The sequence below is a fragment of the Hypomesus nipponensis genome, chromosome 1, assembly GCF_054491055.1.
Source record: "Hypomesus nipponensis isolate SF chromosome 1, ASM5449105v1, whole genome shotgun sequence".
NCBI lineage: Eukaryota > Metazoa > Chordata > Actinopteri > Osmeriformes > Osmeridae > Hypomesus > Hypomesus nipponensis.
In genome coordinates this window covers 11532620-11547454 of record NC_140361.1, presented here as the reverse complement: position 1 = coordinate 11547454, position 14835 = coordinate 11532620, and the positions used below count along the sequence as shown (strand labels likewise).

At 41.6% G+C, this 14835-nt stretch overlaps 1 protein-coding gene across 2 annotated transcripts in view; it reads right to left on the bottom strand.

Annotated features, from left to right (window-relative positions):
* The window catches only part of LOC146302557 (ecto-NOX disulfide-thiol exchanger 2-like), a 79438-nt gene extending 71751 nt beyond the window's left edge, over window positions 1–7687 (bottom strand). The window contains exon 1 of one of the 2 annotated variants that reach the window (XR_014747699.1): window positions 7430–7687. Coding sequence is in view for 1 of the 2 variants with exons in the window: in XM_084692206.1 (XP_084548332.1) it covers window positions 7430–7451 (22 nt within the window). In the remaining variant the exon portion in view is untranslated. The remainder of the gene's footprint in view (window positions 1–7429) is intronic. The other variant, XM_084692206.1, reaches the window with a different exon arrangement.
* Between the last annotated feature and the right edge of the window lie 7148 nt (window positions 7688–14835).

The following is a 14835-nucleotide window of genomic DNA, read 5'->3' as shown; positions in this document are numbered from 1 at the left end:
CCTACTTGCCTCGGGGGGAATGTCCCTGTACTTACTGTAAGTCGCTCTGGAGAGCGTCTGCTAAATGACTAAATGTAAATGTAAGCCTCACAGAAAGATTCACATTAACTTTCAGACATCAAAGAAATCTGTCAAAAGAACCCTGGTAAGCATTGCACCTGACCTTAATATCATGACACATCCTTACAATATGACTGAAGTGCAGACCTTTCACCAGCAGTGTCTCCTCAGCTGAACTACTGCTGTTGTCACCTGGTGTGAACACACACACCTCTCCACCCAACCCATTGGCCCCCTGTTGCCTCAAAATACCTATGACAACCTCCCCAGCGGGCCCTGAGATATGGCCCATAAAGTTGAGCGCCACCATAAACCTGTAGCTGATTTGTGAATCCAATTACGCTTCCCCTGTAATGGCAGTGTTCAGAGCCATGATGTTAAGTCAGCTGTTGTCAGCACATGTCCCACAGGCTTTGACCTCCAAAAAGAGAACACCTCAAGCGCCGGTGAGGAAAGGACAGCACTTTAGAAGCACGCTGAGTCTTCCACCACATTGTGTACCCTCCTTCTAACCTGGAATGATCCATTGAAGGAGGCACCTGAACAGCACGGCCCCTCGGTTGATCTTCAATCAAGTGTGGAATCTAGTTTAGCTGGACCGCATCGGGTATTCATCCGCTGACAGACCGAGCCAAATGGATAATGACCGTGACAAACGGCAGACAGCCAAACTCTGAAGGGAGGTTAAGTGAACTGAGGGTGCGGGTTGAGAAAGGAAGGTAAGGATTGAGGAGTGAGAAAGCCAGGCCAAGCAAAGATGAGCCCAGATTAGATCTCGGATCCTACACAGGGAGCTTGGAGGGCTGAACTTTGACAGGAGCCATAGGATTTCATGACTTCTGCTGGATTTTGGCCACTCAAGTTTTGATGTTCATGTTTTTTTCAAAAGGCTGTTGCACCAATTAAAAAGTCCTATTGTCTAACGAAAACATGTCCACAATAGAAAGCACAGACAGAATTATGATCGATGTACCTTGTTCTTAAGCATTAGTACCACTGATGATGCATGCAGTGAAGCCATGCTGAGATCATTATTTCATTATTATCATATTGCTCCAACGAACTCCATAATTTATTAAATGTTCACTTTATTTCTGGGACTTAAACCTTGGGCTGGCATAGAAGACCACACAGAATATATTGTATGTGAGTGCTTAGTACAACCATTTTAGACGGGGGGGTGGGAAGGGGATATAATTATAGCCAATAATTATAGCCAAGCTCAACCCGTAAACAAGCAGGTACAGGCTTTCCTTTCAGTCCTTATGCTTTCAGTCTAAACTGTGCCCTTCACACTATACCAGCTCCAAAGGACAAGTTGTATTTTCATCTTTAAGGGTTCATGAAAGAGCCTTCACAGTGGGGGAGTGTGATTGAATGTTTTTATGGGGAAATATCTTGAAAACCCCAAATAAGCTTTTCCATGAAACCCATTGGAAGCCAACGGAAAATTACTGGGTTACTAGAGTTGTAAAAGGTTCTACAAAATCTAAAATGTTTCGAGGCAAAAACAGACCATCAATTCTAACAAGATTTCTGAAAAGGGAAATGCACTTTCAGAGGAAGAGACCCATCCTTAATTCAATGCCAGAGAGCCCTTCAACTTAGCATGCTTCTGCATTTCCATTAATAATGTATTACAGAATATGGTGTCCATCTTATCCATCGAAATTCAATTTTTATTAAAAAAAATCTTTGAGGGCTATTATTCATATTCTCCTTTTTTTAAACGGACATCATGGCCCTTATGGGCTCTCCATCTCTATTACTGTACTAAGAGTGATGGCTGCTTTGCAGACAGGCAATCTCAGTGGACGCCCAAGATCCCGAGGCCTAACCAATTAACCACAACTCTTGGTAGTTCCTCATTCTCATCATAGGGAACCATTCAACCTGACAACATGGTAAAGAGTAAAACAGAAAGGTTGGAAATGGGTTAACTTTATAACCACTGACAGCACCATTAACAACACCGTGAATTAAAATTCACTGCAAAACTATTTTAACAGGGATATACTGTTTGATCATTGGGCATATGGCGGTTAGAAATGTACATGATGGGATTATTACGTGATATTCTTTTAGATATCAAGGTAAAATGTGAATTTAATCACCCAATGACAAAAATCCATTATCAGTGCAAATGCCAGCAGATGTATTTTTGTGCATCCTTAGAGGCAGCGGTGGACACAGGCACACTCAGAGATGTAGTGTCCTACACCCCTCTGGTAATCCATCATGGCCTGTGCTGTGCTACATCCAATTGTTTATCCTGGCAGTGCTGGGAAGGGGGGAAATGCCTGAGCAACAAAGAAAACTGTTTACTACTTCACTCTTGGTCAGTTATTCTCCCTATGTCCATCTACAGCACAGGGGTGAAGACAATGAAGGACAAACTAGGGTCGGTTGCTAGAGTCAACCAGTAGCGTAGCCACAAGGGGTCCTGGTTTACATGTTTGCCCCCACCCCCACACCCATACACAGATTTTTTTTGTGGCCTCCTCATTTAAAGATAAATACAATTCTGGCCACGCCCTGGTGTAAACTCATACTCTAGAGTGACCAGGGTCTGATCCTTCTTCTGACTATGATCCTTCTTCTGACAACTTCACCCAGGGGGTTAAATGACCAGACTGAGGAAAAAAGCGTGACTGGTATTGAGGACAGAAGGCCAGGCTCTGACTGGGAATGGAGGTGCAGAGAGGTTCCATCACACGCGGCAGTCACAGCTCCCTGGTGAGGAGTCTAATCCAGCTTCCTTCATCCTCATACAGATTGTCAGTAGGGTTTTACACTTCAGCTCTACGCCCTCAATCCTGTCCTATTCACCGTTATTACAATCAGAGCTGGGAAAGGGGCTGTCTCCTCCACCAACCCTCCTGCAGCTCCTGCATTTGCTGCAGACCTGAACTCCAATCGTAAGGCTTCCTGGAAGGCTTCCGGATCTTCAAAGTTGCTCCGACAAACAACTCCAGTCAATCAGCTAGGGTCCTACCAGGCCCACAGTTGATCCCGAGACGCCTCCACACTGCCATGCTTCCCCCTCTGCTTTAGACTGGACGGTTGGCTGCTGCTGCAGCTCTCAGGGCTCTGTCACACAGTCCTACACATTCTTCAACAGCACCAATACAAGTCAGAGAAAAACCCAGTCATCTCCTGAACCAGCCAGCTGGAATAGACTGGACCATCCAGCTCGCCTATCAGGCCAGCGCAGATGGGGTTTTCTACAAGGCACATTGTGAAGAAAAGATGTGAAACAACAACTACAGCACAAGCTGTGGAGATTACGGGGGACTGGTGAGATTGTTATTAGAGCTAAATAAAACATTGGCTCAACAGATGTGAAACGGTTTGGCTGAGCCAATTTCATCACAGTGCCATACACGCTCTGGCACTTCTCAGATAAAGTAGGAAATAACTTGACAATGTGTCTGGTAAAAATGCATCATTTAAACAGTCATACAGTTTTTTTATATAATTAAGGGTTCTGGGATTGTTCTGTGATCAGCTGCTGATTTGTAAAGATGGGTTCTTGAAGGCCTGTCAAATGCTCAGAGAAGCTTGTATTTGTTGTCCAGAGCAGCATGAAAGTCAAAAGGGTTGTGTTATTAACGAATCCATGTGCATTTTCTTCCAAGTTACAGGCTTCTCAAGCCAAGATGTTTATTAAGAAAAAAATGATTTGAAAGCACCTTCTGAGAAAGGATGCAACGCCTCTGTTTACTTGTATTGTTTCTATATTTACATCTCATTCCCACTTGGAGCCCAGACAGGCAGCGAGGATAAATATGGAACTTCTTTCATTGCGTTGTTAAAAATGGCCTCTTCTGACAAGAAACACAATGCTGCAAAAACATAGTCCTCAGACTGCTTTTCCCAGCAGGACACAAAGCAGCGCATCTCTCATTATCAGGGACAGGGCAGGATTTGGAGCAGTATCAATTATCAGTTACCCACCACTGGATGCCACCAGTCTAAATTAGATACAGAGAGCTGGAAAAATGTGGATTTGCAGGTCCATCCACCATGAGGGAAAACAAAAAACGAATTTACAGAAAATCAGGACTGACACCCCCTTATTTCATCAGTTACAACATCAAACACATTTGCTCTCTTGTGAATGAGGGTGAATTCAAATGAGTATTTAAAGTAAGATTTGTGGAAGAAGTGAAGGGAGGGAGAGTAAAATTGGCTTTCAATGTTATGCTTTTCTAACTTGAAAGAAGAGAAAACATGGAAAATAAGTGGGGAAACTAAACTGTTAAATAATTCAAGGCGTATCTGTACCTTGTAGCTCCCTGAGAGAATAATCATTGCAACTCATTTAATCAAATAACAGATGTATTTTGTACATCAAATTATGTGTCATCTAGTAATGAAACCCTTGGCCTTTTCATCACCTGGTTCCTTATTTGTGTACTGATTCAATCAGGAGACTCCAGAAGTATTTAGAATTATTTCATTAATTGTACAGACACATAATTTTGGCAGTATGGTTCTGCTCATCAGCTATCTACCTGAAAAATCCAACTTGAGACTTTGTTTCGATTTCAGGGAGCTCAGATATTCATCGTTCTCTTTGACAAATTGAGCAAAGTCAGACACAAGGGTGGAAACTGGGGTGGAACAATACAAATTATGAGCATTTGTAATACACTTTACACAGCGGCAAAGTCACAGGAGCATGAGATGATGATAGTTCCTGGTCTTAAATAGCCTGCCCTGTTAAAGTTGGTGGGGGTGATTGAATGTAAGTAACTTAACAGTGATATTGTGAACTGACTCAAGGCCCCTTGGAGTGTTACGGCCGAACCAGCTTTGCCTAATTGTGTCAGAATCTCCCTTAATTAACATCATCTCACATTTCACTGGAAAAATAGATGAACGAAAGGATTGAGTTCTACAATGGTTTCTGTGAAGACTGGAGGCTTAAGTGTCCTGCACTGACAGAGACGTACAGTACATCACAAGAGACTCGCATTATGGTAGTACAGTAATGCAGTTCAAGGTGAACTCCTTGAGGGGCAGTAACATTAATCCTTATCCTATTACTCTCTCTGCCCCATGGCAGCCAAATTGGCACACACTTAGGCTGCAATATGGCATGAAAGTGGCTTGTAGCCATATAAACTTATCCTGTGTTGTTACTTCTAGAACTCTGAAAGAGCACATCTTCTCTGTGGCCCCCAGGTTACACTGACTTTGTATGTTACCTCCTTAGAATTGGATACACTTATGAATGTGTTCACCAACAGCCTGCTGTCAGAGGTATTCACAGACTTTTCAGCCTTTCTAACGCACATTTCACATTTTGTTATGCAGCCTCTGTTTTTCCCAGACTCTTTTACCCACAGCCTACAAGAGACCCACTTACTGTTGAATTGTTAGCAAAACTGTTCTCCAGGTTTCTTTATTAAAAGGACTATTTTCTCAAGTGTTCAAATCTCTCCCTACATTCAACAATAAGTATTTCCTCTATAATTATCATGCAGCACCATTATCTTGGGGACATAGTGAACTTCAAACACCAAGATCTCCATCTCTTTCTCTCCTGACATAGCACTCTCTGTCTCTTTCTGCTTCTTATTCTTAAGTTCATAATATGCAGTCTCTCTCCTTCTCCCTCCATTAACTGGCAATTTAACAATGACTTTCCCATTGATCACCCCAGGAATGTAGAGCCCGGAGTGGCTGAATGGCTTTCAGAGTGCATGATGGACCTTCCCTCTTTCAGAGTGCATGATGGACCTTCCCTCTTTCAGAGTGCATGATGGACCTTCCCTCTTTCATGGTGCTCCTGGGTGAGCACTCAACCCTGATTCACTCAGAGTGATGCAAAGACCTATATGCCCCTGGCTTGTTTGTTAAATGTGAAATAATTTTACGAGCCACCAGAATAGTTGGATGTCAAAGACAAAACAGCAATATAATTATCATATACAAACAGCACCTTTGCATGTACAAAAACCAAAAGGTACACAGGTTTGATTAGATATGTCATGATGTTTGCTATGTGTTTAATATCCCAGAATTATCCCTTTCACCTCTTGTTAGGGTCATGTTATTTCAGGTGTCATTGCATAAAATATGCATTAAAAATGCTTCCCCGGAGTCTTATCCCACTTCCCCTTCAAAATGATGTTCTGAATAGTTATTTATGCAACAAAACGGCTCCATCTATGCACTGTTTTCAGAGCATAAACTTGAATGAGGCCTAGCCACTCATCTCTGATTGTGGGTCATGGGAACTATGCAATTACAAGCACTTATCCACCATTGGAAAGCCTATAAGAGATTTGAAGTAAAATACCCATGACCATAAATATCAGAGGCTAAAAAGTAGGGAGCAAAGTTCATGAGTATATCAGAGTAAGCAGGTTAATTTGAGGGCTCAGTGTGCTGTTCCCCTAATTAGACTAACGTTGAAATAAAATTCAGTTTAAGATGAGCTATTTTTGCATCATCGGTTAATTCTAGTACAGACAGACACGAATTTGCAAGATGTTAGAGAGCAACTCCTTCGCAAGGCAAATAATATTCAAGGACGACAAGGTCAAAAACAAGTCGTAAATCCCATATCTAACGAAAATGAATCACGTGACAGGTCAAGTTAAATACCTAACGGTAGTATTACAACCACATGAACATGGGGATGCTACTATTGACTTTGGAACAACATTTTGACTTTGGAACTATATTTTAAACTTTTGAAAAAGGCTGAATTAAGGATACAATGTATTATCATAATCAGTTGCATAGCCTACATGTAGCCTACATCTATGTGACATATTTCTCCACTATCCGGAAGAGTAATACGATATCGTGAGTTTAAAAACTGACAGAAATGTTATGTAATTGTATTGTACCAACAAATTAAATAAAAATGCGTTCAAAGAAAGTTCCAGAAGTGATAAGAAGAGTTCATAGGCAGCTTCAAACCAAGGACTAGTTTAGTACGTTACATCATTATAGCCTACATGTTAAGGTGTTGGTCGAAATGTTCATTTAATAATTATCTTGTTGATCGATTCCATTGTGCTGGTAATCACAATGGTATCTCAACATGTTTCTCAATGTGCGATGGATAGCCTAACACTGTGAACTTAACTATCGCTTCCTCTTCTAGATGAAAATATGTTAACATTATTTTTGCAATTATACCTTTAATAATTTGCCTGAGTGTGACATTTTTTTTTAATTATGTGCTGTCATCGTCGTAGAGAATGTGTCCACATAGGGGACATATCGAAGTATACGAGCAAAGGATCGCAACACCACGGTCGATTTAGCCTGCATAAAGACAAAACAGGCTGACGATACAATGCGTTTAGTGGGAATTATGTGTTTAGTGTAAGGTTGTGACACATACCTGTGTACTGCAAGAGAAACATGTTCCAAGGACGGAGACTGGCAGAAATGTTGCAGCTTTAACACTGTTGAACGAACAATGTGAAATAGATCCTTTGAGAAGTATAGCCTGTATGTTCTTCAGTTGGTAAGACGGCAAACTGGGCTGCAGTGTTCCAGGCGAATGAAGGAAAGTCCTCTTTCTTACCACAGAAATATTGCTTAAAGTAACCACCCCATGCCCGAATACATGCTCACTGAGCAAATTATGGTTCGCCCTGCAGATGCCTCGTGCAGACGAGCAGTGTTGGAGCGTCTGCAAAGGGCGCGCCTGTGATTTGTTCAGGGATGTGCCCGTCCTCGCCACTGAAGCTGTCAAGGTGCCAGTGTGTCGGGCTTTTCAAAGAGTTGGCGAGGAGAATACTGCATACTTGATATATTCGACCATTAAATGTATTTGTTTAGGCTATTTTACCTCTGTTTTGTTATCAGATTGTGTTTCAACAGCCTACCTACAGCCTCCCTCTAAGAAAAGAGTCTCAATGTGATTATTGAAATAATTAAGTTAACATTTTTCCTTAATTCAACATTGGCATAAAATATGCCCCTTGTTTGTATAGGCTATATTTATATCCATTATCTCCATAATCATCCATAATGAATGTTTCTACATTTGTGGGGGCTTGCCACGTGTGACATAGAATCTTGCTTGTTCTCGTGCTGTGAAACTTACAGTAGGAGGCCAAGGTGACATTATAATGTTACTGTAAATATAGCCTACAAATAAAACTAAATAAAAAAAGGTGCCACTACCATCATGCCATGTGGGGTAGAATCATTCCTAACAACACGCATCATACCGTAACACTGACTGAACATCTTGCATGAATGCATGCCAAATTATGAAGAAAAACAACTTTCTTCAACGCAACTGAGCTAGTTCAGTGTCAAACCTCCACATAACCTCCTAAGGGACCACACTGACGATTTGACATTCCCACAATGTTTTGGGCTCTGAGTGTGTGTGAGGGGGCTGAGGTATGTGTCATGGCTGTAGACAGCTGTGCTGTTTATCCCTGCTCTCGTTAACACTCTTCAGCCTAGTGCAGTTAGTATCTGGAAGAAATTTAGACTTCAACCTTCTTCATGTCCCTCATGTCAGGTATACAGAAAACCTCAGAACGTGAAAGGTTGTATGTTCTGTATATTCTGGTTGAAAAATATAATACAGAATCTGGCCACAATTTTATTTTGCTCTCAAAACTGCCTCCAACATCCTCATACCATGTGGCATTGACCTTGCTGTAAATGTAGTACGAGTTCAAGCAATAGAAAATTGAATGACTTGTCGGGACTATAGAATAATCTCACTTTTTGCACTTTGAGTGAGTGTTGATTTTTAAAATGAATTTACCAGGCAGCATCTGTGTCTCTTCAGCAAATGGTTTAAAATTGCCTTTCAAGCACCCAGACACTGTTAATATGAAAAAGGTGAAAGTCAAACTGTCAAGGTGCCTGTCAGACTGACACTGACATGCAAACCTGTGTAACATAAAGTGTCTCCCATGACTGCAGAAATGTTCTCAGCATTGATTTTTAAACGACTTCAACGCAGTTAGAGCATTAGATGAGGCATCTGTAGTTGGTGGAGCTGTAATGTTAACTCAGTGTACAGACTCATCTCCTGGATTATAAATCTCATGCTCATAGTTGTTTGCTGTTGTCAGAAATAAAAACATAAATGTATATGAACATTAATACAAAATACTCAAGGTGTAAGGCATGTGATTAAGTGTCCACAATAATGAAGAATATAACTAGTCATCAAGTGGAGGACATCTTGTTAAGCTATGTTAAGCATTCCTATGACCTCTAGTGACATGAAATTACCCAGGACCTCATGGAGACTTAAATGGAGTGGCTCAGTCAGGAGGTTTAAAACAGAAAGGGTTTATGACAGGTCATACTGAGCAGGTGAGCTCCAAACACATCCTTGCCATGTGGCAGCCTTCGTTTTCAATGTTTGTCACAAATGTGTTCATTGACAGCTGCTCTGTCCATGTTTGCCGATGCAGGGTTGTAAAGAAAGTAAATGCTGAACCGCCTGAATTCAATTACGTCTGTCACTGAAAGGGAAATGAATAAAAGGGAGTCTGTGGTCTTATTTTATTTACATCACCCTCGGGAAAGATGTTTGCCTTTCCTTTCAAACTATGGCCTGTCTACTGCTTGCAGGGTCGGCAAGTGCATTTAAATCAGACCCTAATTTGACTTTATGCCTTAACAAATGAAAGAAACCTTCATGGGTTTTTATAGTAAGCACTGTAAATTAACATCCCTTTTAGCCAAACAAACTGTGTAGCTTGGAAGTAGATAGTAATAAGTCACATTTTATACTTTCATTTCTTTAATAATGGGACAGAAAAATAACCAGTGCTGTTGCAGGAAAGTTCACCCAGGTGCCAACTCTTCAATTTCTGAGTTATGGGTGTACTAACATTGTGTTAATACAAACACATGGTGGCTCTGGAGTTTATCTATTCCAGCTCAACATCTTAGAGACAAAATATAACTGTTTGGCAAAGTTGATAGTTTCCGACTCAAATCAGACAAATATTAAGAGAGTCCTCATCCTATATCCAACCAACACTACCCCTAACCAAATATGGTCTTCAATCATGCCACAGTTCTCGTCTTCAGATATTACTGGTTTTATTGTGCTTTTTTAACATGCCTCACTGCATATGTCTGGATTAACAGAAGGGATAAGCTTTTCTCTTGTTAGTCAAATCCTTCAGTTCCTAGCTTGTGGACTCACAGATTATTCATAAAATCGCATAGCCTTCATAGGGGAATGTACAGCTGTCTTACTAAGATGAATACTCTAAATCTAAGACTGTGCCAGGACCCATCAAGTCAACAACTCGTCCACTGATTTCCATGTACCCTGTTGCATAGACTGAGTTCTACCAAAAGAATGTGCACAGTAGGAGAGAGGGGAGGGTAAAATAATAAGCAGAACTATACTGTAATGTTCAAGAAACCTCGGCTAAAATTATGTTTTCCATTGGCACGAAGAGAGCCTGAGACTAGGCAATGGCAACATTCCATAAATTGGATTCAATCCAAACACATCTCAAGAGGGAGCAACCCTCTCCCCCTTCCAGCATGAATATTGATGGGAGCCAGTTTCATATGGAGAGCAAAATACCTCTCAACCCCTCTCTACAGCTGAAGCCCTGTCAACAGCAGGGGCTCCCCATCATCAGTCACAGCCTGCAGGTCACTGAGCTCAAATTCACCATCCACATGTACACCATTATCCAAAAGATGAAGGACAGGGATGTCTTGTTGCCGCCACACAGCTGATGCCATTTGAAATAACTTAAGTACTCCATTAAACACAAGTGGCCCATCAGGGCAAGTGGGCACTGTAATGTATTTTGGCAGCTGAAATGTGCAGCGAGTTTGCAATGATATCCAGAAACCATGTGTCCAGATGAGCATTTACTCTACAGTCATATTCCTGGCAGCCGAGTTTCATAAATTATTTTTTTTCTTATCTGAATTGACTTGAAAAAAACAATATTTCCATGACCAGTACCACACCACTGAAGGGCTCTCGGGTTACACGTCCTGAGGCTTCAATGACATGCAGCCAACCAAGCCATTATAATTAGACCTATCAGCCTCTCTGCTCACACCTGAGCCTGCTCATTTCACTGTTGTTCAGAAAAGCACACTCCAGTTTCATTACCATCATCTCTCTCATTTCAGAGCATTCCGATGCCAGTCACAACTTGAAAAGAAACGATTGAGACTGTGCCCTGCCCTCCACACCCACACGCTCACCAATTAAGAGGTTGGGGTTTGTCAGCGGAGAGCCTCACACCTTCACTTTCCATCCGATAATTATGCCTCTGGCATCCGAGGCCACCGAGAGGACATGGACCTCAGTTGGGATCCAATTAATCAGGAGAGATGTGTGACGTCTTCATAATGTCAGAAACAGACTCAAGTCGACAGTGGAGGATTAGCACTAAAACATAGTCAAAGACAAGAAGTCTGCTTTTTGTAGAAGACACCAGAACACATTCATTATCACTTGGCCAACCTGTGAAGCACAATGGGTGAGAAAGGGATAATACTCTAGGAAAGAACACTCATCGTCCAAATCTCAGCAAGGAGGGAGCCTCTTTCATTTTCTCACTCCTGAGCTCCCCCTCTGTTTCCAATACCACTCCATTTTCAATTCCTCTTGTAATCCTTTCTAAGATGTTTCCTGTCTCTCCTTGTGCGCACAATTTTCTGAAAACCTCTACAGTAAAAGTGCAAGATTGTTCTATTGTTTGTCAGCGGTTTCTACATTCATAAAATGGAATGGAAATTGCGTTTCCATTCACCTTTGTACAGCACAAGTGTAAATAAGGATGTAGACCTTTGGCATACACACAGATACTTTTGCTAAGACATTTTTACCTTTGTAGACTGTTGACACTAAGACAAAAAAACATATTTAGTATATTTGCATATCTACCGTTTACAAGGAAAATAAGCCATATCTCTCCTGTGAGGTTTGAGTCGCAGTGGAGAGGTATGCGTGTCACTGCTCTGTCTGAAACAGGCCTGTGAGTCTGGATGAGCTGAACGCTGCTCGGATCAGGAGCCCTGACGGACAGAAACAAACGCAGAGAGAACAGCAGGTTCCAACGCCTGCCTGAAATCAAACTAAACGAAACATGGAAAACAGCGGTGATCAAATGAAAGCAGTGAAGATGAAAGCCTGCGTGATCGTGCTGCATCTGTGTGTGAAGGAGACGGTGGAGGGCAGCTCCAGGGGGTTGGGCAGAGAAGAGGAGGCTCTTCTGGATGGAAGGAAACACCCCCTCTAGGGGACAGTGACAGTCTTATCAGGTGTGAAGCAGAATGTTGCCAGTAAATCCTCTTTGTGCTGTGAAATCTGGACACTCCACCTGTCGTGAGAGGACCCCTGAGGGGTTGCGGTGGTCACACATACACACACACACACACACGCACACAGGTACGCACACACACCTGTGATTCAGACCTGTAGTCTGTTACCATTGAGGAGTTTTGGTATTGCTTTACTGGATCTCTGCTCATGCTACCTCTTAGTAAGTCTCCTGTATGATGATGTCAGAAAACATTTTGTACATTATATTTCAAACAAATGAGTGTTAAGAGAGCATCCATTCTAATTCTGGGAACTCAGCTCATCAGCTCTATGGCCCATTCAAGGACGCCAAGAGGACTGGGTTAGAAGGGCCACAATAATTGTGTTTTGTGTTGAATGAAGAAAGCATATCACTGAAACTGAATGTAATTCATCTGCTGCTTTGAGAGGCACAGCCCTCCTGCTTTGTGGAGCAGCAGCTCATCTGGGCCAGGGAGAGATGTGAGGCTCAGGAGGGTCCTATTGACTGTGTCATTAGCACTCAAACATGGGAAATAACATGAAGAAACACAAATCTACAAGAGGCTTTGCACCGGGAACAGGCTACTGTAGTGTATTACATTAGACAGAAAGGCCTTGAGGGCCTCGTGATGACCAGAGTAATTGGCTTTCGCACTGAAGCCACTGAAAAGGTCAGATCAACTCATTTTTGTCTACATGTCAACCCCAGAAATCCAAAAAGTATCTTGGAAACTAACTGCCTTCTTAATCAACATAACACAGCACAGGTCTGACAGCAGGAATATCTTCAGTCATATAGTCTTTGTTTTAGACAAAAAAATGCCCCCTGGTATTAAAAATGTTTGAGTCTAGACCAGAGATCTCAGACCCAACTCCAGACTTTAGAATGTAATAATCAAATTATTCAAATACTTTGATATTGTGCTTTTCAGTTCACAAGCTATAAAAAAAAATGGCACTTCACTAACAAACCATATCCCCCTCTTAGTTCCTACTGGACATCTTAGCCTACACTACAGGAGTGTACAGCAGAGAGGTCTGTGAGGTCTTTCTCAGTCAACCTACATGGCACGGGTAAAAATGACCTTCCAGCATGTCTAGTACACCAATCTGCATTATCTCATGAGGTGACATTAAAGAGCTTGAATAAAAGGTTGTTATTCACAGGGCTGTCGCCTTGTATTCACTGGAAGAAGAGGCGCTGGAGAATTGTATTTGATGAACGGAATAAGGTGCTTAAGAGAGATGGACAGAAGATTGGAGAAGAAGACCATCAATTTCTTCAAATGATAGAGGACACAGACATTATTGTGAACTGTCTCTCAGCAAGATGACACTTTTCAGAGGTTAGTTTCCAGGTAACCCTGGGAGAAATCAATGAAAACATTGTCATCTCACATCATCAAAGATGTGTTGAAATCAAACTGTTTGGTCTGATATTTGGTGCAACTCAGGGCCTCAACTATTATTTAATTTCACACATAAATGACCTTCCAAGGTCTGCTAACTCAAGACAAAACAACAACTGCAAACGTTTTTATAGGACCTCCTGGCCCCTAAACTGAGCATTATTTTCAATTGTTTGACTTTAATAAAGTTGAGGTCATGGATGAATTACAGCACTGCCCTTCACACTGAACACTAAGTGGGCCCCAACACCAAGTATTTTAACAGGACTCATAGCCTGTGTTGGCTGGCTGTAAACATAGTTTGCAGGGAACAGATGACAAAAAAATACAATTATATATATATATATATATATAGTAGGATGGAGTGGTTTACTAAAGAGGCAGATGCAAACCTTAAAGCTTGAACAGGTAGCCATGCTGGAGTTGAGTGCTGGTTGCCAGATATCTCATCGATGAATCAGCAAACTCTTAAGATGTAGGGTGAGAGGGGGGCAAAAGCTGTGGTACACAACCCAATTCTTCAATTTACTCTTCAGGCTAAGCCAAGATGGGAAAACCAATGACTACAGCAGCCTGTGTTCCATTTGGCATTCACATAACACTCCCAAGGAGAACAAGCTTACAGCAAAACACACACTCTTTCCCCCATTACAACTGCTCACATTCTGATGCTGTTAAATACGGGGTTGGAATTCTCCTAAAGTAGTCTTGATTCTACATTAGAAACATTTTCAGAAAATGTATGTTCTTTTCAATGATTTGGCATTATGTGGAAAGTAATTCAACAAAAATGCTGAATAAAACACGCCACACAACAACATCAACTTGCATTTGTTGATGTGCAAAACACACCCACCATTTTTATTACACATTCATTCTTACTGACATTTTACATATTTTCCCTCCTGTATGTCTCTCCAACAATTATAAGCCTGCTCACACTGCCTCTTCCAAAGTAGCAAGTAACTAATGATTACAAATGACAAGCTCCAGAAAAGCTACACCAGGTTTCTGTATCATATTTCACTGGGTGAAAGTAGCCAGCCACAAGGATACATGTGAGCCCCATAGAGGTGAACATAG